At 39.7% G+C, this 23,144-nt stretch overlaps 1 protein-coding gene across 1 annotated transcript in view; it reads left to right on the top strand.

Moving 5' to 3' along the window:
- The window catches only part of trappc11 (trafficking protein particle complex subunit 11), a 104,280-nt gene that overhangs the window by 13,611 nt on the left and 67,525 nt on the right, over positions 1–23,144 (top strand). Inside the window, exons 2-13 of the mRNA XM_019881634.1 lie at positions 3,133–3,247; positions 4,619–4,718; positions 7,127–7,200; positions 7,267–7,363; positions 10,317–10,450; positions 13,260–13,401; positions 15,765–15,858; positions 18,624–18,703; positions 18,779–18,857; positions 21,160–21,214; positions 21,339–21,484; positions 22,179–22,240. Coding sequence (XP_019737193.1) covers positions 3,133–3,247; positions 4,619–4,718; positions 7,127–7,200; positions 7,267–7,363; positions 10,317–10,450; positions 13,260–13,401; positions 15,765–15,858; positions 18,624–18,703; positions 18,779–18,857; positions 21,160–21,214; positions 21,339–21,484; positions 22,179–22,240 — 1,178 coding nt within the window. The remainder of the gene's footprint in view (positions 1–3,132; positions 3,248–4,618; positions 4,719–7,126; positions 7,201–7,266; positions 7,364–10,316; positions 10,451–13,259; positions 13,402–15,764; positions 15,859–18,623; positions 18,704–18,778; positions 18,858–21,159; positions 21,215–21,338; positions 21,485–22,178; positions 22,241–23,144) is intronic.

The following is a 23,144-nucleotide window of genomic DNA, read 5'->3' as shown; positions in this document are numbered from 1 at the left end:
GCGAATGCCGAATGTTATCGAGACTCGCGGCGAAGCTGAAGTGCGTCAGATAGATGCCGATCTAAAAAACACGTTTCGATGGGACTGGTTGGATAGAGAGCTGACGGTGTCCCCAGTAGGAAACAGTAAAGAAGAACCATTGTGCTTGTGTCGGATTTCGTGAAAAAGCTCGATGTCGCCGGTAAAGCTCTGTGTACAGTGTGTGACGATGTCATTCGATACGGATCGAGAGGATGGAAAGCTTTACAGAGTCACGCAACCTCGGTGAAACACCGAAAACAGACATTTCTACTGAAAAGTAACTACTCGATCACGAGCGCTTTTCGACAGCCTGGAGCATGTGTAAAAACAAGAGGAGTTGGCTAAAAAGAGAGTGGAAAAAGACGGAGAGGACGAATAAGCTTTTAGCGCTTGCTAAAAAGCTTAAAATGAAGAGAAAATAAAGTATTCTACCTCATGAAACTGTGTATTGATGTATATACTGTAAATAGACATCCACTCTATATAATAAAATACATTCGATGGGACTGGTTGGATAGAAAGCTGACGGTGTCCCCAGTAGGAAACAGTAAAGAGGAACCATTGTGCTTGTGTCGGATTTCGTGAAAAAGCTCGATGTCGCCGGTAAAGCTCTGTGTACAGTGTGTGACGATGTCATTCTATACGGATCGAGAGGATGGAAAGCATTACAGATTCACGCAACCTCGGTGAAACAAATTTTCACTTGAAAGAATAGTGAACAATGTTGGGATTTTTTCTGTTCAAGTTTCAAATAGTGTGTAAATTGAATACATTTCATCTTCAGCATGTTTAGTGCCACTTTTGTAAGTGGCCACGCCCCCGTCCAGGCCACGCCTCCTTCCGCTTTTTTCATCACGAGCCATTGTCATCCCTGTTTCCTTCATTCAATCCAATGACCTTGATATTTTTCTGTCTGGCTCGATTTTCGTGGCCATTAACACGGCTCCACAGTTGTTCCACTTTACACCCAGCAAATTTGAAGTTACATATTGGTGCTCACCAGGAATGCATAAGCAAAATTGCACAAATTTTCACTTGAAAGAGTAGTGAACAATCTTGGGATTTTTTTCTGTTTCAAATAGTGTGTAAATTGAATGCACTTCATCTTCAGCATGTTTAGTGCCACTTTTGTAAGTGGCCACGCCCCCGTCCAGGCCACGCCACCTTCCGCTTTTGATGATGTATTTGTTAGCCAATGTAGCATTGCTATCCTCCACATCCAAGATGTGGTTCTCAACTTTTCCCAGATGAATTTATAGCACACTTGGATTCTTCCGTTCCGTCGTGTCCGATTTAATTTAAGACACATTGCTTGCCACTTAATTTAGTCACATACATTTTCGCAATTTCCATGAGGGAATTCCGTCACAGTTTTTTTCCCGAGTTAGGTTTAGCTAAGTAGGATTAGCAGCAATAGCTACCATGATGACTGGTTTTCAGACAGGTTTGCGCACTCCGCTTCCCCTGTTCCATGACGTCGCTTTTACCATCAAGTCCAACTGCACCCTATTCAAAGAGAAGAGCAAATGTTTATGAAGAGTTCATGATCTAGTATTCAAATTTGTTGACGGAACACCGGATAGTATCGAGCATGCTGCAATTTCCTTGGTTCCCCTCATGTGAACAGGACGTAAGATGGCTCTTCAAGTAGCAGAAGATCAAGAAATCTGCGGGGCCCTCCTGCCTGAAAGTCTGTGCTGATGAGCCGGCTCCGGTTTTCACACGAAAGTCCTTCGAACGCCTTGTGCTGAACCACCTAAAGAACATCAATGGACCCCTGCTGGACCCTCTGCAGTTTGCCTACCCGGCAAACCGGTCTGTGGAGATGCAGTCAACATAGGGCTGCACGACATCCTCGAGTGCCTCGACAGCACAGGGACTTACGCAAGGATCCTGTTTCTGGACTTTGGGAAACTCCTTCATCACAGCTGCCCCTCACACTATCCAACTGCCCTGTGTCAACCGTCGAGACCTTCAAGTTCCTGGGAATCACAGTCTCCCAGGACATGAAGTGGGAGGTCAACACCAACTCCATCCTGAAAACAGCCCAGCAGAGGATGTACTTCCTGCCAAAGGAGGTGCTAAGACAGTTCTACACGGCAGTCATCTAATCAATCCTGTGTTCTTCCATCACGGTTAGGTGTGGGGCCGCCACAAAAAAAGGACAAAATCCGACTGCAACGGACAGTTAGGACGGCGGAAAAATCATTGACACCGCCTACCCACTCTTGAGGACTTGCACACTGCAAGAACTCAGACAAGGACACGGAAAATCCTACTGAAACCACCGCACCCTCCCCACCACCTTTTACAGCTACTCCCGTCCGGCAAGCGCTACTGATCCATGCACACCAAATCCAGCAGACATTCAAACAGCTTCTTCCCTCTAGCCATTAACTCCCTGAACAGTATCCCAAATCTATTGTTGCTCTTTGCAATTTTACACACCCCTGTGGAACAGCATTACCGCAATAATCATTGTCGCTCCAGTTGTGTACTTACTTGTACCATTGTCACTGATCTATATTGCACAGCACCAGACACTTTAAAGCGCTCAAGGACCTCTGTACAATTGCACACTTAATGTTGCTCTACAAATTGCTACTGGTCACTTTAAAATGGTGCAATGATGATCTGCACGAACTGCACAACTGTTATAGTATTCTACCACTGATCACTTTAGCTCTGCTTGATACTTTGCATATGGTCTCACAGCTGTCATTGGTTGGTACTACTGCACAACAGTACCCTTCCACACTGGAAAGTCTTTTGCTACTTATGTGTCATGTCCTTGTTTGTCATAGTTGCTTGTTATTGATGATACTCGTGTAGCCTGTACTACCGGAGACAAATTCTTTGTGTGTTCTTCAGACTTGGCCAATAAAGATGATTCTGATTCTGATGTGAGTCAGTCAACTGCAACAGAAATGTATGCTTTACACATACAATTTCAACAGCTATTGGGGGGGAATAAGGTAGAAAATAGGTGAATATTGTTGCTGGATGTGTAATCGACGATCTCATTATCTGTGTATTGCATCTAAACCACTGTCTTGTTGTTTTTGTGTCACTCACAGTTCTTTTTTTTTTTTTTTTTTAATATTTTTATAGGAGAAGACTTGGTGGCATCTGAAAGAGCTGCAGCTATTTGTCATGCCTGTGATCTTTCCGGAAAGAGTCTATTTGTTCTGCCACATACCGACCATCTGGTTGGTTACATTATAAGGTAATAATAATACTAATGCATCAGATTTATTTGGCTTTTTTTTTGTAATAATAGAATGCATTAAATACCATCCATGGAAATTAAAAATTGATGCAATTGTTACCTTGATTTACAAGTGCCTTAAGTTTTCAAATGTTTCAAAATGAGAGCTGTCAATTCACCAACAACAGATATGATATTTCACCCATTCAATCCCAGCCATTTTCAAAAGAAAACCCCTTCAGTACCAGCCATTTCAGACAATTTTGACTGATCTTTCAAGGCACATAGAATATTGTGTAGAACCGCAGTTCAAACATGGGAAAGATTCAACTTCCATCTTTCATCAGAATTTTTTTTCTGACCTTTTTTGCTCTTTCATCATTAGCAGGAGAAAATAGTATTTGTACCAAAAAAGAGAAAATTATTTTTTTGTAAGAAGATGCACTTGAAGCACAGCTTCGACTTTGACACTGGTATTTTTTGCTTTTGTGACCTCTCAAATATCTACACAACTATATCACAACATAGACACCACATAGAAGGTTTTTGACATCAAAGTAACACTATTTGCAAAAATAACACAATGAAAAATGTTCAAATTTGGAACTGAACTCTGCAATTAGAAATGTGAATTGGAACTGCGTGTGCCAGCATGTACATGTTCGTGCCTGTACATGTGTGCGCTTCTCTCGACACTGATTCTTTTTATGTAATAAGCAACAAAACAGGTGCCTTTCCGTAATGACACACAACAAACACTACACCACATTGCCGTCTCAATCTGCTTGCTTTACCGCAATCTGCAATTTCTTCGGGGCCTTGACTTTTTTGTGTTGGGTTTCAATTATTTCAGTTTATGCCTGCTCATTTTCCCATCAGGCCAACATGGTTTGTCGGTGGTGTACGGTGCCGGAGTTTGTGGGCGTTTCTAATACAAAATGCAAATGGCACATGTTTTTGTGAATATAATTTGAATTCGTGTGTATCTGCACTACATAATATTGGGAGCTGTTAAAATGTTGGTTACCTCATATGAAGGAGTCAGAATACAAAGTATTAGACAGTTCCCCTTACGCGGTGGTGGAGTTCCCTGACACTGCATTATCTTCTTTCATTTCTATACTATTTATTATTCATTATTTTACAAGTTCTTTATCCCCTGACGTAGCATTTTAACAGATGTGTATTTTGTCACTATCTTGTGGGAAAAAAAGGAACATCCGTTTTTGTCATTTTTAAATGTTTTCTTACATTAATGGAGTGTCCGCGTTTTGAACATAAAAACAATGCAAACCTTTTTAAAATGACAAAAACGACATGCATTTTTCACAAGACAGTGAGAATTTGCATTAAATGGTGTTCTGAAATTATTTCTGTCTGTCTTTCTAGGTTGGAGAATGCCTTTTATGAACATGCTCAGACTTACTATTACAATGAAATTCGTCGTGTTAAATCCCATAAGGAGTTTCTAAACAAGACAACACATCAGGTATGGGAAAAAAAGAAAGCAGACTTTCAATGGATTACACACCCCCTGTTCAGATGTCGGGTTTTTGTTTAGAAGAAAGACCAAAATTGATTATTTCCAACATTTTCCACCATTGCTGTGGCCTAAAACCTGTACAACTCAATAGAAACAAATGAAATACATTTGTGAAGGGAAGTAAAATAAAATGTGTTAATGCGCACATCCGCATAACTGGGGATGTAACTGGGATATTCAGAGTGCTTTAACGCTGTCGCAGCATGACACAGCATCAGGAGCAGCTGGGCATTCAATATTTTTTTTCTTGGAGAGTTTGGCCTGGTCACAAGGGCTGAGGATCAAACCCACAACCTTTGAGTTGAGACATGACCACTCCCTGAGCCATGCACATTCAATCTCATCTGCCATCATTTTAAGTGCATTTTGATAACCTTAAATAAAATTTAGCTGTCCAAGACATAAAATGTACCATGAGACGTAGACAGTAATTGTCAAGTGGGAAATAAAAGACAGCAATTTTTTCTCCCAAGACCTGGACGTCTCTTCAAAATCGATGAAAGGACAAAAAGAAATCTAGCCGAGGAGCCTGCAATGAGACCAATAGCAAGATGCAGGTGCAGGTACACCACATGTGTCAAACTTTGGTCCTTGAGGGCCACTATCCTGCATGTTGTAGATGGTTTCCTCCTCCAACACTCCTGATTCAAATGATCAAGGTTGTTATCAGTCTCCTGCAGAGCTAGTTGATGAGCTGCTCATTTGAATGAGGTGTGGTGGATGAGGGAAACATGTAAAACATGCAGGTAGTGACCCTTGAGGACCGGAGTTTGACACGTGGTGTACATCATATTGGCAAAAGTATTCGCTTTCACTTTCCTCAACTTGTATATGAACTTACAGTGCTGTGAATTTGTATTTGCCCCCTTGCTGATTTCTGTGTTCTTTTCATATTGATCACATACTAAGGTTTCAGTACATCAAACCAATTTTAATATAACATGGATACTACCCAAGCAAAGAAGAAGTTGCAGTTTCTAAATGCCAATTAAATTTAACAAAAAAAAAATCCCTCCACAAAAAACTTATCCACAGCGACGTGAAAGACTCATCACCAATTATCGCAATTATCGCTTGATTTCAGTTATTGCTGCCAAGGGTTTGATAGTCCATTATTAGGTTCAGGGGGCAATTACTTTTTCACAAAAGGACAAATGTAAATTTGGATTGTATTTGTGCTTTAAATTAAATTGGAAAGTGCATTTTATATTTCCTTGGGTTGTCTCTGTGTGATATCAAAATTGGTTTGATGAACTGAAATCTGTGTGTGTGTGATCAATTTCACAAAGAACACAGAAATCAGGAAGGGGGCAAATACTTTTGACAGCATTCTAAGTGACAACCGATTCTTCGTCAGTTGGGTTTAATATGATGTCAGGGTACCATTTGCAATCACAACAGTGGCTGTTTTTCTGGCTTTCCACAAGGCTTAGAAGGTGATCATGGGAATTTTTTTAACATTCTTGTTCAAACATGAATGTTTACCAGTGCAGAAAGTAAGGTACAGTACATGCTGTAAAGACCTGAAAAAGAGAGTTTGGTGTGGATTAATTTGATACAGACTCTCGACCTCAAGCCAACACATTTGAGATGAATAAGAGTGAAGGCTGAGAGCCAGGCCTTGTTATCCAACATTGATGTGTAATCTCACATATACTCCTCTGGAGGAATGGTTGAAAATTCCTGAACTCATGAACGTTATGGAAAGCCTTTTCAGAAGAAATGAAGCTGTTATCAGAGGGTGGACAGATGTCACACGAAACTCCTTGGATGAAAAATCGGATGTCATTCAAGTTCATATAGCATGTATATACTGTATATAGTTTTTTGTCACTGGAAATGGGGCTTTTGTCGCCATGGAGAGAATTATGAAGAGTTATACCAGTCAGTGTTCACACATAATCTTCAAGTTGTTACGATAAAGCAAAGAAAAATATCAGTAAAAGTGTGCTAGGAAAGCCAAACTTAACTTGGGCTTAATCAGAGGCACTTTAAATGGTGTATGCTCACTCCCATTCAACTTGAGTGTTAATGTGATTTGATAATTTGGAACACAACCACATTCCCATTTATAAAAGCTTGAGTACATGTTGCAAACAAATTTCCTCACTTGTTTTTACTTCACCTTTCTCCATTAATATTTTCCAATTTAATCATATAGGTTATAGTCACAATAATGTTGGAAAAAGGTTTAAAATTATATTGGTGTCATTTTGTTTTTTGTCACAAAAATGTGCCATCACAGGGATGAGGTTACTTGTTATTGCCACTGTAGTTTTACTTTATAACATTTAAATCCTTGCAATAAATCATATATTGTCCTTTTTCTGATATATTTAACTTCCTGTTTCTAGTTGCTGTTTGTCCGACACCAGTTCAAAATCGCTTTCTTCAGTGAGCTTAAGCAAGACACTCAGAATGCATTAAAGTAAGTTAATAATGAGTAACCGAGCGATGGGATGTGAGTACCTTAAAATTTTGTCTTTTCCTACAGGCACTACAGAACTGCCTACAGTCTTGTTCATGAGCTAAGAGCTCATGAGTCAAATATGTTGGAGATCAAAACTTTGGCAGGATTCATTAACTACAAGGTCTGTATCTTTATGGTCGGGATTATTTCGCAAAAACACCCCATTCAGACACGAGTTGAGGACTGTGTTATCCAAAATAGTTGTAGCCAATGATCCCTCTAAGATGCCTGCATGAGCATTTTTGCAGTACTCTCCCCATCTCAACCCACATGATGAAGCTGGCACACATATTTCTTCACTCATTCATTCATTTCCACTCCAGTTTAACTTATAAACAGGACACAACACCAATCCCACTTGCTTTACAGTTTTAGTAGTGTCACTAAGAATGCATACTCAGTTTTTCTGTATCATTTAAAGCATATATTCACACACATACACTTAGACTCGTAACAGAAAAGCCAGTGCAGGGGGCACATGGACTGCTCACTTGAGGAAATTCAAACATAGGTACAATTTACGACCCCCTTAAATGAGGCTCTTTCATTTCAGGGGCCAGGTGATTAGATGTTTTTGTATTTTATTCAATGACATGTTTTCTATTTTTTGTAAGTGTACACTGTGGGACCATATAAATACAGATTGTAGTGACACTTAATTATTTTTGCTTAGAAGGACCTGTGTGCTAAAATGAAAGCAACAGACTAGGGCTAATTTTATTTGTGTCACGAATCTCAATGGGATGTTCCATTTTGATATATAGGGGCTTTGGATTGTTTTGTCACATTATTACCCACATCATGTAATTTATGGTCTGAGGTTTTGGGCAGATGTGATACTGGTTTGGATGTTGTGTGGATGGCTGACGTTTCTCACCGTGGCTCAACAAATGCTCAGGGAGTTCATGTGAATACCCAGATGGAAAATTAGGTCTTAATCACAAAGGACTCACTATGACACAGGTGTTAAGTAATATAGCCTTAAAATCTTTTAGTAAGTCCCGAACAAGTTAATGTCAGGCTTTTTACTTGTAAGATAAGATAAGATATCCTTTATTTGTCCCACACTGGGGAAATTTACAGTCTACAGCAGCAAGATTGTGGGTCGAAAGAAGAAAGAAGAAAAACAAAGTGTTTGCATTCACAAAATAAATGTACACCATTCAATTAAGGGCAATATAAATATAGATATAAGATAAGGTGGCTTTGCTATTTACAATTATTTTTTATTCAGCAGCCTGACAGCAGTCGGTAGGAACAAGCGGCGGTAACTCTCCTTCTTGCAGCGCGGGTGTAACAGTCTCTGGCTGAAGGAGCTACCTAGTGCTGTCAGGGCGGGCTGGAGGGCGTGGGAGGGACTGTCCATCATAGCTTTTAGCTTAACTACCATCCTCCTGTTGCCCACCTCCTCCAGAGTGTCTAGGGAGCAGCCCAGGATAGAACTGGCCCTCCTGACCAGTCGCTCCAGTCTCTTTCTGTCCCGGGCGGAGATGCTGCCTGACCAGCAGACAATGCCATAATAGATGGCCGAGGCCACCACCGAGTTATAGAAAGTCTTAAGGAGTGACCCCTGAACCCCAAAAGACCTCAGTTTCCTGAGTAGGAAGAGTCGGCTCTGTCCTTTCCTAATCAGGGTGTCCGTGTTAGTAGACCAGTCCAGTTTATTGTTGAGAAGGACACCTAGGTACTTGTCGGAGGTCACCCTCTCTATGTCCATACCCTGGATGTTCATCGGTGCAGGTGAGGACTGTTTCCTGCAGAAATCCACAACCAACTCCTTAGTTTTTCTAGGGTTGATCTAGAGGTGATTCTGCTGGCACCAGTCCACTTTTTTGAGCCAAGGCACACTTCTTTCATTGAAAAAATCTCGCGGCACACCACTAGCTGAAAATGTGAAAAAAAAAAAAACGCTTATTTGAATGATTAATGTGTTATATTGTTACTATAACCGTTTTTAGCACTGAAGAATGACATTATAACAGCTTGAATTGGAATCAAATGAACACAAAGAAAAGAGTATTTTCTCATCTTTCATATTTATTGTTTCACCGTCGTCCTGCATTCATGCGTCACAAATTCGCTTGTCTCTCGTCTAAACACAAGGGAATTGGCTAGCTGTTGCTGCTCCCTAGCGGTATGGGAGGGTACTACACGATTAATTTCTGGGCGATAGACTGCACAGGCATACAATTTGGATATTTTCCCGCGGCACACCTGGCAATGTCTTGCGGCACACTGGTGTGCCGAGGCACAGGGGTTGAAAAACACTGGTGTAGAGGATGAACAGGAATGGAGACAGAACAGTCCCCTGCGGCGCTCCAGTGCTGCAGAGAAGCCTGTCGGACACACAGCTCTGTACCCTCACGTACTGCGGCCGGTTTGTGAGATAGTCTGTAATCCATGCTGTGAGGTGGTGGTCCACTCCGGCGTTCTGCAGTTTGTCTCCCAGTAAGTTGGGCTGGATGGTGTTGAAGGCACTGGAGAAATCAAAGAACATGATTCTCACAGTGCTCCCAGCCTTCTCCAGGTGTGACAGCAGTAATGGCATCCTCCACGCCGATGCCAGGCTGATAGGCAAACTGCAGCGGGTTATGAAGTCCCTAAATGACATACAGTGAGCATCCTGGTGGGTCAGTGTGACTCAATATGAGTCTGTGCATCCATGACAACTTTTCAAACATTCTGCATGAATGACAAGGGACACAGAGGCCGCACTGCAAATACCAAAATACGACAGTGTTCAGTATATGGGTCTGGTGATTTAGAAAGTAGTGGATAAAGTAGTTTGGAGGATATGTCATACCTCAACTCAACTTTATTTAAACAGCATATTAAATGTAAAAATCTGACATATACAAAGACAGTTACAGTAATAGATTAATTAAAATAAAAAAACTAGACACAATAATTCAGGAAATTAATACAGAGTCTCATGCTGCGTCATCACGTGTGAATATATCAAGTAGGGATGACTAGTTAAGGAGTAGGAAGGGCTAACATCAGACAACATATTTGCCTGCCTATTGGGTTTTAATGTGCTGTTGTAAAACAAACCTGTTATTCTTTTTCTTTAGGTGTGCCGTCTGTGTTTCCTGCACAATACTCCACTTGATGCAATTTCCCAGTTCAGAAAACACATTGATCTTTGCAAGAAGAAGATTGGTAGTGCTGAACTGGCTTTTGAGCATGCTGCATGGATGGCCAAACAGTGAGTTGTACAAATACACGCAAACAAACATAAATTCACCATCAGACTTTTAACACACACACACATACACACACCAATCTATCTAATCTATCTATCTAGACAAGCTCACGCTGCCATGCTCCCTTTGTAGTCATTTTCAATGATACATTAAAGAGCGAACATAAAAATACCGCTCCAATGCAACCCCAGTAAGTTAAACCTAACGAGGACACCCCTAAAGATGACCACAAGGAAGCTATGCTGGAACAACAACTACAAAAGACAATGGAAAAAGAAATGCTTGAATTGATGGACAGATTCTAATGTGCACCACGGCTAAGATTTGACCATTGAGTTTAAGGACCTGTTGATAGAAGTTCATAAGCTGAATATCTCTTTCAGAGCTGTCACAACAACTCAGGTCAGATGCAGTCACAGAGATCAACAGGTTTGGTTGGTCCCAAAAGCTGAACCAGTCAGAAGCGATCGTAGCTGAATTAATTAGTGGACGGCTAAATGAGCTTGTCACATGACCTGCGGGATGGCTGAGTGGACGAAAAAAAAAAAAAATTAACCCACAGAGGACTGGAAGCTGCGCGAACAATACATACGCAATGAAATGAAAACAAAATACTCTTGGAAATAAATTATTTCCACATCATTTAAGTTGCAAATGTAGGTTGGTCTCTTGTTTCTGATAGTGTTTGCTTGAAGGCCCTGACGGAACGCCACTGACACACACTGAATGGAGTTAAACTATAACAACGATGTTCAGTTAATTGCAAATGTGTAAACGTTTCCTACTCACTGTTGTGTAGTACCTTTCACCTCAACACACTGCACACACTACCCGAACCTTTAAAAAAATGTTATATATTCTTATCTGTGCTTTGTCCTCCCCCTTGGGAATCACATGGTCGAATCTATACCAATAATTACTTTTATTTTTGTCCATAGACATTTTAATCACATTAAAAAATGAAAAGATGTTATTTAATAAAACACTAACTCTCAGTCACCTGATCTCTGAAACACGCGGGGAAAAAAAAATATTTAAGCAGTTCAGAAGCTATGCCCATGTTTGGACTTGCCAGATGGTGCATTGTGGGTTGCGTACAGCGTCTCATGATCGGTGAGTATGAGTATGTTTCAATGTTGCTTTACACCACAATAAAACTAAGTGTGCATCATTGATCACACTACTGAAACTGTAAAGGAAGTGGGAATGGTGTGGTGCTCGGGTGTAGAATAAACTGGGTTAGAAATGAAGCGATGAGTGTCGAACGGTAATGTGTGTGCGTGAGGCGCGTTGGCGTCAGCCATGTATTTCCCAGTCCTTCTTGACGGGGCTGCTTCGTGACATAGATGAGTGTGGATTTATTTGTTATGTTTGCGTCAAAATCAAGATTACCGAACGAGAGCCGTCCTTTACCAAGATCTGTCCTGTGGTGATCAGTTGACAGCTCCGCCCCTTTCTACACTTGAGTGTCCAAAACATGCGGCCAAAAATCCGTTGATCCAAACACAAAGTCAATCATCAAACTCTGGCCAAGGGTGTCCTGGTGCCAAGTCCACACATGGACACCCTTATGTTTGAACATGGTGATCTTTATGGACAATTCGTGATGTGTACAGAAGCCCAACAACAAAACACCGCTCGAGTTCTGAATGGGGGTGCTGTTGCTCCAAATCACGCCCTTCCAGGTCTCATTGCCCACATGAGCGTTGGACTCCCCAGCAGGAGTGCTCCGCAGCACACCTTCCAAAGACTCCTAAAAGTACTCTGAGCTGCTGTTGGTGCATAGGCACAAACAAAATTCAGGAACCACCCCCTCCCACCCGAAGGCGGAGGGAGGCAACCCTCTCGTCCACAGGTGTGAACCCCAATGTACAGGCACTGAGCTGGGAGGCAATGAATATGCCCACACCTGCTCTACGCCTCTCACCATGGAAAACTCCGGAGTGGAAGAGAGTCTCGAGACAACTGGTACCAGAACTCAGGCACTGTGTGGTTGAAAGTGATGCTGTGATCTTGCCATTTATGATCCTGGCGCTCTTAACATTGTCAGAATGTCCGGGAAGATCTGGACAGAATCGGACTATACAAACATAGACTCCGATGAAAGTTTTGCACTTGGGAATGAAGTCGTGAGCAAAGCGAATTATCTGATCATGATGCGAGAAAGGTGCATCGCTGGAGGGAACACCCACCGCTCCAGCTGGAACTCAGAAACAAAACAAACAGAACATAACCATAATGATCAAATGATACTTTAGTGTTGCACCTCTATATTAATTCAGCTAAACTTAAAACAGTCAGTGCAACAAGGGGTAATTGAACTCTGCAATTCCTGAACGGAGAAAAAAGATTTTGTTGTAATGATATTATATTATTATTTTCTGTTTTGTGTATGTTTTGTGAAATGCTGTGTGTATGTTACGTTGTGCAGTTGAAAATGTATTTATTTGCATTTGATTGGTGTACGCATTATTATTTATATTAACCACATTATTATACCTTGGTTTATTCTGCTATCTGCATCCACACCGGCACTGCAAAAGACATTCATTTTTCAATTGCCTTCCATGGACAAATAAAGATTACATCAAAAAATGTAAATGAATAATGTAATTGTGACCCGGTAGTAATGGTATAAAGAGGTGGATTCAATCATTCTGACTGAAGGCGCATGTACCAAATGCTGTGGCTGCCCCTGGTGTCCTCCCCCATCTGTCCATGAGTTTGCGTCATTAATCTGAGATAGACAAAATCATAAAGTGTAAACAGGCTTTCGTGACTTATTTAGTGAAATGTTTTGTGTGTCCTCAGGTTCCAGTCTTTTGGTGAGCTGTTTGATGATGCAATAAAATTGGGTTTGGCCGCTATCCAGACACAGAACCCTGGTTTCTACTACCAGCAGGCTGCCTATTACAGCCAGGAAAGAAAACGACTTGCACTTCAACTCAGTCAGGTGAATTTTATACTGTATGAATGAGCTATAAAGGTGAAATGGCTTCCTTGAATTTTTTTTCCCTCTATCTTCTTTCTGCTTGCTGAAAATGAAACAAGGAATTGTCAAGAGTCTTAAGAAGATATGTTAAGGCCGTATCTCACTGAGCGGGAATGGTTTACAAGTGTGTGCGGACTTAGCGATTGTTTTTTTTCTTCAGTGTTCATTCAAGGTCACTAATGGGTGCATAGACACTCAACGACAATTTGAAACGTCTCCAACATTTGCTTTTTGCAAATAACTTTTAAACATGTTCAAAATTTGATGGGAATGTCTGGTGAACGTCTACAAATGAATGTAACATTGAACAAACTCTGCTGCCTATTTTATAATTTTTTTTCAGTCAATGCATTTGTAGGAGCGTATGAGTCCATTCACTTATGACAACAGAAAATCCCAGATGGAGAAAACTGAAATTTAAAAAAAAAAAAGAATTTAAGAAGGGGGCAAAAAACATAACATATAACATAACATATAAAAATAACAAAAAGAAGCCAGAATGTTCGGCTCAGCACTCTATAAGAAGAGTTTTTTTTGTTACTATTCAAACCTGGCCCGATGCGTTGCTGTATGTAACCGTTCTGTCGAATAGCCCATAGTTTTTGACAGTGCAAAGCATCTTGCCCAGTGTCCCTTGCTGTCATGTCCTTTCATCCTCTTTTGGGAGGCGAGCGGCTCTCGCTAATAGTCTAGTCATGTGTGTAGTGTGTGATGCAAGTTTTGGTATTACTGCTCACATAATGTCCCTTTATTTAGCACGATGTTTAATTCTGTGTTTTTCAATCTTTTTCGAGCCAAGGCACATTTCTTTCATTGAAAAAAATCCCGCGGCACACCACTAGCTGAAAATGTGAAAAGTTTTTTTTTTTTAAACAATTAAATGTTACTTTGTTATTATAAGCGTTTTTTTAACATTGAAAAATAATGCTATTTTATAACACCTTGAATAGGATACAAATCAACATTAATCAAATATTTTAAAGTCTTTCATATTCATTCCCACTCAGTGTGATAAATGGTTTGGATGAAATCAGATCTGATGTCCTGGCAGCAATCGATGAAAGACACACGAAGCTCTTCCTCCAGAGCTCTCATTCTTTCTTTGTTTTTAGTTTTTACAGCAGGCAGGCTATTTCTTTAGCCGCTTTGGGTCCAAACATCTAATTTACAATGGCTTTGAAGGCGGGAAGTATTAATTGCTCTGCCAGTGGGACTTTTTTGATTTAGCCACACGTTCAGCAACATGGTAACTTGCTTTCAAGGCTCTCACGTTTACCTTTGCAAGTTTTCTCATCCACATTGCTTGTTTCTCCGTGTATTCACACAGGCGAACAAAATATTCCACATTTTTGTTTCAAAGTGAAGGGTGTTTTGTTTGGAGATGGAGTTTAAGCTTACTTTGGAGCATAGCGCTGTTGGAAAGCTTTTCACCACATACCAAGCACAACGGAGTTGGTGCCATTGCATCTCCGGTAAAAGTAAATCCAAATGAACGATAGCTTTTCGTTGTATCGCCTCGCGCCAGAAACTTTGCTTGTCTCGAAGTACAAGGCAATGCTGCTCCGTACCGGTATGGAAGAGTACTACTTGATGACTCTGTCAGGCAATAGACCGCACAGGCATATATATTGGATAATTTCCCACGGCACGCCTGACAGTATCTCGCGGCACAGGGTTTGAAAAATGCTGTTTTAATTCAAGAGGCACTCACATTTTATTGTTAATCTCTCTCCCAATAAGATTGTTTTTAATTCGAGTGTACAGATTGTGTGTCATGTTCAAAGTGGAAAAAGTTCTTCAAGTATCCAGCTTAGTTTATTTATTTATTTATTTTTTAGATTACAAAAGTGGAGCATTTTAACCCTTTGTGGTGGCTTTTTATATTTGTTATTGATTGGTAATCTGTCACACATTAAGATAAATGAAATATGTTCTAGCAACTGCATGTTGGAGAAGTGAACCAATCTCTATTTTTGGTCAATGGACACTACAGCTTCTTGTTTACTTTGAAATTTAGCTTGTAGCCGACGTGTGCACATTTTGAGCATGACATCTTTAATCCACTGGTGAGAGGACATGCTGATTCTCTCCTCTTTCTACAACTGATTCAAACAACATAGTGTATGAGGGAAAAGTGGTTAGGATTGCATGACTGTCCGTGTTTTATGTTATGTGTTGTTTATTATTTTACTTTATGTTAACCGTTTGTGAAGCGCTTTGTTACAGTTGGAGCTGTTGTGAAAGCGTTATATAAAGCAGGATATATTGTATTGTCTGTAAACACCTAAGTCAAGATTTTTTAATACGCTGATTAATTGGTTTAGGTTGGAGCTATGCATCCTTCATCTGGCCCATCGGATGTACTGAGTGGAGGACTAGACTATTATGGCCAGAGACCATGGAGACAAGGACACCAGAGTAGGCCACTCATACAGTCCCTTCCAAAAGTATTGTAAAGGCGAGGTCCATTCCTGTGTTTTGGTTCCATACTGAAGACATTTGGGTTTCAGATCAAAAGATGAATGAGACATTTCAGAATTCCTGCTTTTACTTCGTATTTCCATCTAGATGTGTTGAACAACTTAGAACAGAGCACCTTTTGTTTGAACCCATCCACTTTACAAGTCAGCCAAACTATTGGGTCATGTGACTGATCGGTGTTTCTCGCTACACTGGTGTTGCCTTTTAGATTGTTTGTTTAAACATGAGATAGTGCTTGTTTTTGGCTTCGGCTTTCACCTCTGAAAATAGCATTTGCTGTTCAGTAAACTTGAAGGAAGACCAGAGAGCTGTCTATGGGAGAAAAGTAAACCATTTTTAAGTCGAGGAGAGAGGGAAAATATATCATAGGTATTGCACAAACATTAGGCACAGCCAATTCATCAATTTGGAATATGCTGCAAAAAAGAAACTACTGGTTTACTCAGAAACAGACATCGAACAGTTTGGCCAAAGATATCAACAGCAGTTGATGACAGAAACATTGTGAGAGGTGTGCCAAAGCACCCAAGGACAACAGTCAGTGACATCACTACCAACTTTCACAGGGCAGGGATGAAGGTAACACAATCCACTGTTTGAAGAATGCTTTGAGAGAAGAAATATATATGCAGGTGATACCACAAGAAGCAAACCACTTATCAGCAAAAATAATTGGAAGAACAGATCGGATTTAGCAAAGAAGTACAGACATGAACCAGAAATGTTTTGCATCACAGTTTTCTGGAGTGATGAGACCAAGATCAGCCTCTCTCAAACTGACAGACAGGCCAAAGTCTGGAGAAAGAAAGGAACCGCTTTTGATCCAAAACACAGAAGCTCATGTGTAAATCATGGTAGATGTCATATCATCACTTGGGCTTTCATGGCTGCTTCTGGAACAGACTCACTAATCTTTATTGATGATACTAGCAGCAGAAGGGATTCTGAAGTCTATAAAAACATTTTGTCGGGCAATTTACATAAAAATGAATTCAAACTAATCAGGGGAGGCTTCATCATGCAACAAGACATTGGCTCAAAAAGACACTGTTGATCCAACAAGATCAGGGGAAAAATGTAAAAGGTTTTGGATTGGCCAAGTCAGTGACTGACAGTTAACCAAATAAACCCCAGAAACCAACAAGAACTGAAAGAGGCTGGAATAAATGCTGCAAAAACATTTCAAGTGAAGAATGCAACAGTCTGGTGAAGTCAGTGGGTCACAGGCTTGATGCAGTTATTACAAGTAAGGGGTTTACTATCAAATATGACATTTTCTTCTCTAGCTGATTCAGTCATGTCTATTCCAGTACTTCTGCTCACTTGAAATTGGCTTCAAACAAAAGCTGCTGTGTTCTGAGTTTTTCAACACATCTAGACATGATCAGCATGAAATAAAAGCTGTTCTTCTCAACTTTTTGTCTCATGTTCATGTTTTGATCTGAAAGCCAAGTATCTTCAGGATACAGTCGTCCCTCGGTTATCGCTCGTGTTACGTTTCAAAAATGATCTACAATAGGCGAAATCCACGAAGTTAAGGTTGCTTTTTTTGTTGTTGTTGTTTTATGCCTCTATTAAGCCATTATGACCCCCACCCTACATGGTTCCCACCCTTCCAAAAATTTGTTACACTTCATAAATGGAACTTTTAAAATGCAAAATGAAGAATAAATAGGCTACCCACATGAATTTTTAAACACAGTTTATTACTTTCCTTCCACTGCCTGCACTGGGCGACATTCTTTAATTTGTGAGTGTTTTTTTTTTTTTTTTTTTTTTCAGGGCCACCACTCCTGGTAACGATTATTAGTAGTCAGGAAAGCCGATTACCGATACTTGGAGCCAATATTCACTTTCATTAAAAAGGAAAATATTGGTATCAAAATTTCCAAAAATACAAACTGCAACTCCTGACTTTTTTTAAAAGTTTCATAGTATGTGTTTATAGAAAAACTTTTCACCATGGCAACATTTAAAAAAACACAAAAACTTAAACAATAACTCCATAATTTTTGATACAGTAAATAGTTTTATAAAATTTCAAAATAAATTTTATGTCAAAATTGTACTTATCTTAGTTTTATTTGAAGCAAAAACAGAGGTGCAGAGAGTTCCCAGGGTCTCTTACAAAGTTAAATGAAGCGAACGCAGTTTAAATTGATCTATTATCTGCAGTCAGATTTTCAAAAGAGGCCAATGCCGATATTCATAAAAATGCTCAATATTGACGCTGATAATCGGCCCGACCGATAATTGGTCTCCCTGGGGTGCACCAAAAATGGAGTGCAGGTGTGCACTATTGGCGCTCCAACTTGGGACAGTCCAAATGAAAACAGTTCAAGCACGGGCTGCTGATTGGTTTAGAACAGGCTGCCATTGTAACTTGATGAGAGGGGAAATCACAGTGCCTCAAACACACACAAGAAAAATAGCAAAAAAACAGAAAGTTAAAAAAAAAATAAAAAAAAATAGAAAAAGTTAAATTAATCTGCAATAGATTAAGATCCGGTCACAAATGAAAATTAAAGATGGACTGAAGACACAATAACCATACTGCGAAGTACCAAGGGAACACTGTACGAGCAAAACAAAGGAATTAACCTTGCCATTCCAATACTTTTGGAGGGGACTGCAAAACATCTACATCACATTAAATTACATCACTTTAAGGAATGCTTCTATAATTACACTTGCATTTTTAGGTATTGATCCTCCTGACCAAGACAAAGAAAAAAAGGGAATTCTGGCATTACAGATTAACGAAAAGGATGTCCCTCATTCAGTAAGTATGCAAACATGAATGCCACCTAATTTCAATATTTTATCAAGTTGTTGCTAATAGTCTGTATCGGTGCAGGAACTGATCATAACTCTTCTCAGCAATGCCGTTGCCCAGTTTAAGAAGTACAAATGCCCACGAATGAAAAGTCATCTCAGTAAGTAACGTTTGCAATGGTTCTGCTGTACCATGATGAAAGCTCACAAATGCAACTTGTATAGTGATCTAGAGCAAGCATTCGCAAACGCATTTTGGATGATACAGGACTGCTGCAAAACATTAATTGATTGAAAAGTTCAGGAGAAGCTACATCCTATCCTTGCTGACTTTGGGCAAGTTGTGACATACACGATGGAGTGATTGTCACATACTACAGTGTCAAGTTGTGCTGAGGCCTAAGAGTCCATATGTGAGGTGGGGATGAAAAAAGATGTAATAGAAGCACAATGTCAGATGAAATTTTGATTAAATGACAGATTTTAATGTGAAATGGATTGAGTTAATGGGTTAACTCCCAAAATGAATTTGAATGAGAATCGGTTTGGATTGTAATTTCCAACTTTGAACAATAGAGTTCGCCTAACCAAATCTAAGGAGTGAAAACGCAATGCATATGATTTAAATTGTTCTGCCATAAAGGCATGTAACGACCTGCTGATATTAAAGAAACGTATGATTTGTTATGCTATGAATTATGGACAAATATGATTATGATGTTGATTGCACCATATGCATATGATATTTTTATTGTGATCTTGTTTGCATTAGAATCGCTGTGACATTGCCAAACTATACATTGATGCTTTACTATTATTTAGAAAATGCTTTACACATTTACTCGGTAACTGCTTATATACTGTATGTTATATACTTGTGGAGGCTCTCAGTCGTACAGGAAAGTTCCATCGTAGAAAGGATAAAAAGATCAGAGAAAACCGGCATTAGTTGCATGCCATTTCAATTAAAAAAAAAAAAAACCACCCCCCCCCCCAAAAAAAAAGGACGTTTCGTTTCTCTCACAGAAGCTTCGTCAGTGGTAGACAACTCTGAAGTCTCCGTGAAGACTCCGGGCAATTGCTCTGCGCTAAAAAGCTGAGCGTGGCCTATTTGAGGACTGGGTGGGGATGGGATGGTTAGTCACGCCCCAATGGTGAAGAGGCCCATTGATTTCTAAATTCCCTATCGTTGGGTCTTGAAGTTATTCTTCAAGTTATTGTCTCCTATTTACAATAAGAATAAAAGTTATTGTCTCCTATTTACAATAACTTGTTGACCACCAAGGGACATAGACATGCTGATCAGGCTAACTGAAAGTAGCTATTCAGCCCTAGCCCAAACAATAGGCCTAATCAAGACCCAACCATAGGGAATTTAGAAATCAATGGGCCTCTTCACCGTAGGGGCGTGACTAACCATCCCCACCCAGTCCTCAAATAGGCCACGCTCAGCTTTTTAGCGCAGAGCAATTGCCCGGAGTCTTCATGGAGACTTCAGAGTTGTCTACCGCTGACGAAGCTTCTGTGAGAGAAGCGAAACGTCCTTTTTTTTTTTTTTTTTTTTACCCACAGGTACAGATGACGACTGACGGAACGCTTTCTACGATGTATGTTATATATTAATGTTTTATGCCCATGTTCATGTTATTCTCACGAATACGATACGTTAGTATTGTAAAGTGTTCGGCCTATTGCTACAAGTGAGAAGCATATGTAATGATATATTGGTTTGAAAATTTTGTTTGTTGTAAAGAAGGATGACAGTGGAAGCTTTCAGATATGCAACCACTCTTTACGGGTATAACAAGTGACAGATGTAACAGGAACCATTCACTTGTTAGGCCAACACAGCAGGCTAAAAGCAGGTAAAAAGGCTAAAATTCAAGCTGTGATTAAAGAGAAGCTCCGGGGATGCGGCAAACCCACAGCCCCAGCATCCTCCCATGTATACTACTAATGTCTGCATCAGTATGATCAGGGATATATGACTGAACAAGTTTTATGGCTTGGCTTACAATTTGCTTGAACCAAGTAATGACTTACTTGAAATTTGGTGTCGACGTGACTTTTTTCCACCGTGACTTGGGATTTGCTTGAGACTTGACGGTTACGATGAGACTTACTTGTGACACATTTGTGGCCGATTCAAATCTTGTCCCTGTTGAAACGCTCCAGCGGAACCTTTAGAGCACTGTGCAAAAAAGAATACCTGCACACATCTATGAACTGAAGCACTATTGTGAAAATGGTTGAATTTAACAAATGTATTCACGTTATGGGACTGAAATTGTTGTGCAGAAAGTATCCAAACTTAATGCCACTAAAGGTGGTTCCAGAAGGAATGTGTTAAAAAATATATTTTCCATTACAAACCACAGCCATAGAAAAGTCATACATTAATAAAAAAATTACTTACACTGGCACCCCTTTTTCTCATACTTCATCTCTTTTTGTTTTCCTCAGTGGTGCAAATGGGAGAAGAATACTACCATGCTCAAGATTATGCCAAAGCCCTCAAGTATGTCAACAAGTTAGATGATTAGACAGTATGCGGCGAGAATCAGATTTGAATTTGATACTTTACTGCCATTTCTTGTGAAGGATGACCCTAACCAGTGAGCTCAATTTGCTTTTGTTTTTAGACTGTTGGACTATGTGATGTGTGACTATCGTGCCGAGCGTTGGTGTGGAATCCAGACGGCCATATTAACCACAGCTCTTCATTGTGCCTATCTGATGGCCAGTGTTAAAGACTACATCATATTCTGTATGGAGCTACTGGGCAGAGGCAAGCACTGTTTTTACATTGAGCACTGAGCCCGTAGTTTCTATAATTAAATGGTTGAATTGTATGCTAATTAGCCCTCTACTGTTTTGTGCAAAGGGCTGCTATTTGATACACACTTATGCAATAAAAAATTTGCTCAAATCACCTTTTAATAGTGGTAAGTGTTATGATATTGGTCGTGTTAATGATTTGTCATACCGTATTTTCTGGACTATAAACCGCTACTTTTTTCCAAACTTTGAACCCTGCGACTTTTCACATGACAGTTTATGGATTTTTACTGATGAATGTTAAACCGTCAATCGGTGTACCCATTCTTGTCACTCCCCATGCCTGCGTGGGCTTTCTCCAGGTACTCTGGTTTCCTCCCACGTTCCAAAAATACGTATGGTAGGTTAATTGAACACTCTAAATTGTCCCTAGGTGAGATTGTGAGTGTGAATGGTTGTTCATTGATGTGCGCCCTGCGATTGGCTGGCAAGCAGTTCAGGGTGTACCCTGCCGACTGCCCGAATACAGCTGGGATAGGCTCCAGCACACATGCGATTCTTGTGTGCGGCTCAAATAATGGCTGGATGGGTGTGGGGTTTCATTTCACTAAGAGAGGGGTACCACTTATTTTATCTGTGTGTATATGGTGTATGCATATCTTCGCTGGAAAGATTTTATTGAAATTTATTGTCTTCTCTTTCAGCTTCAACTCTGAAGAAGGAGCAAAAATTGAGGATTGAGCAGAATCTCATACAAGTTCTGAAGGTGTGTCTAATATACACCATAGTCAGTAATTTATTTTGGGGATTGAAAATGAAACAGTGAATGATAAGTATAAAATGTGCATTGACAGTTACAAATAAAAGTTCATTTTAAGTATGGGAAGTTGGGGCAGAAGACTCTTAAAACACACAAGTGCTCGACATTGACTTGCACTTTTAAATTGCATCTAATACAAGCTGTAAAGTGTAAATCTAAGACGTAAACTCCCCTGTAGCTAAACCAAAATTGGAAACAAACAAACACAACCTAAAACACAAATATAATGACGAATTGCAGCCACTTTTGTAAAATACGTAATTGGAAATAATTGTGATTGATGCACACAGTAAGTTTTTCCATCCTGTACGGCAGTGGTTCTCAATTATTTTCTGTCATGCCCCCAAGGAAGCGGAAAACATCTCGCCCCCCCACCCCCGCACGACTATAAATAGTATCATTTGTCTATAAAATTGTTATAAGTACACCTTTGCATAACACTGTATCCTTATTAATGTATAAGAGAATAAAAAAAAAAGAAAGAAATATGGACCAACTTTATGGACCAACTTGCAACAAAGAATAGCTTTTAGTAACTGGAACAGAAAAGATTTAAAGTGCATCTGAAATTCAAAAATAACATTAAATCCTTAATTTAACAATAAATATTTTTTGACCATGTCAAACAATACGATACTGAAAAATAAAATTAATTTTAAAAAATTAATAAAAAAATAAAAATAAAATTACATAAAATCAAGAAGCAATAATGCATTCAAACTAATCACCAACATTATCTCAGGAGCACAATATTAAAAAAAAACTTTAACCAGCAAAACAAAAATATATAAAAGAATTTGTGTTTTTTTTTTTTAATCAAAGATGATGTCTGAATTAATTGCTAACAAAA

The sequence above is a fragment of the Hippocampus comes genome, unplaced genomic scaffold (genome assembly GCF_001891065.2).
Source record: "Hippocampus comes isolate QL1 unplaced genomic scaffold, H_comes_QL1_v1.1 scaffold270, whole genome shotgun sequence".
In the NCBI taxonomy this organism is placed as follows: Eukaryota; Metazoa; Chordata; class Actinopteri; order Syngnathiformes; family Syngnathidae; genus Hippocampus; species Hippocampus comes.
Note: the sequence above shows the minus strand (reverse complement) of the source record. Positions and strands in the feature narration are given on the sequence as shown.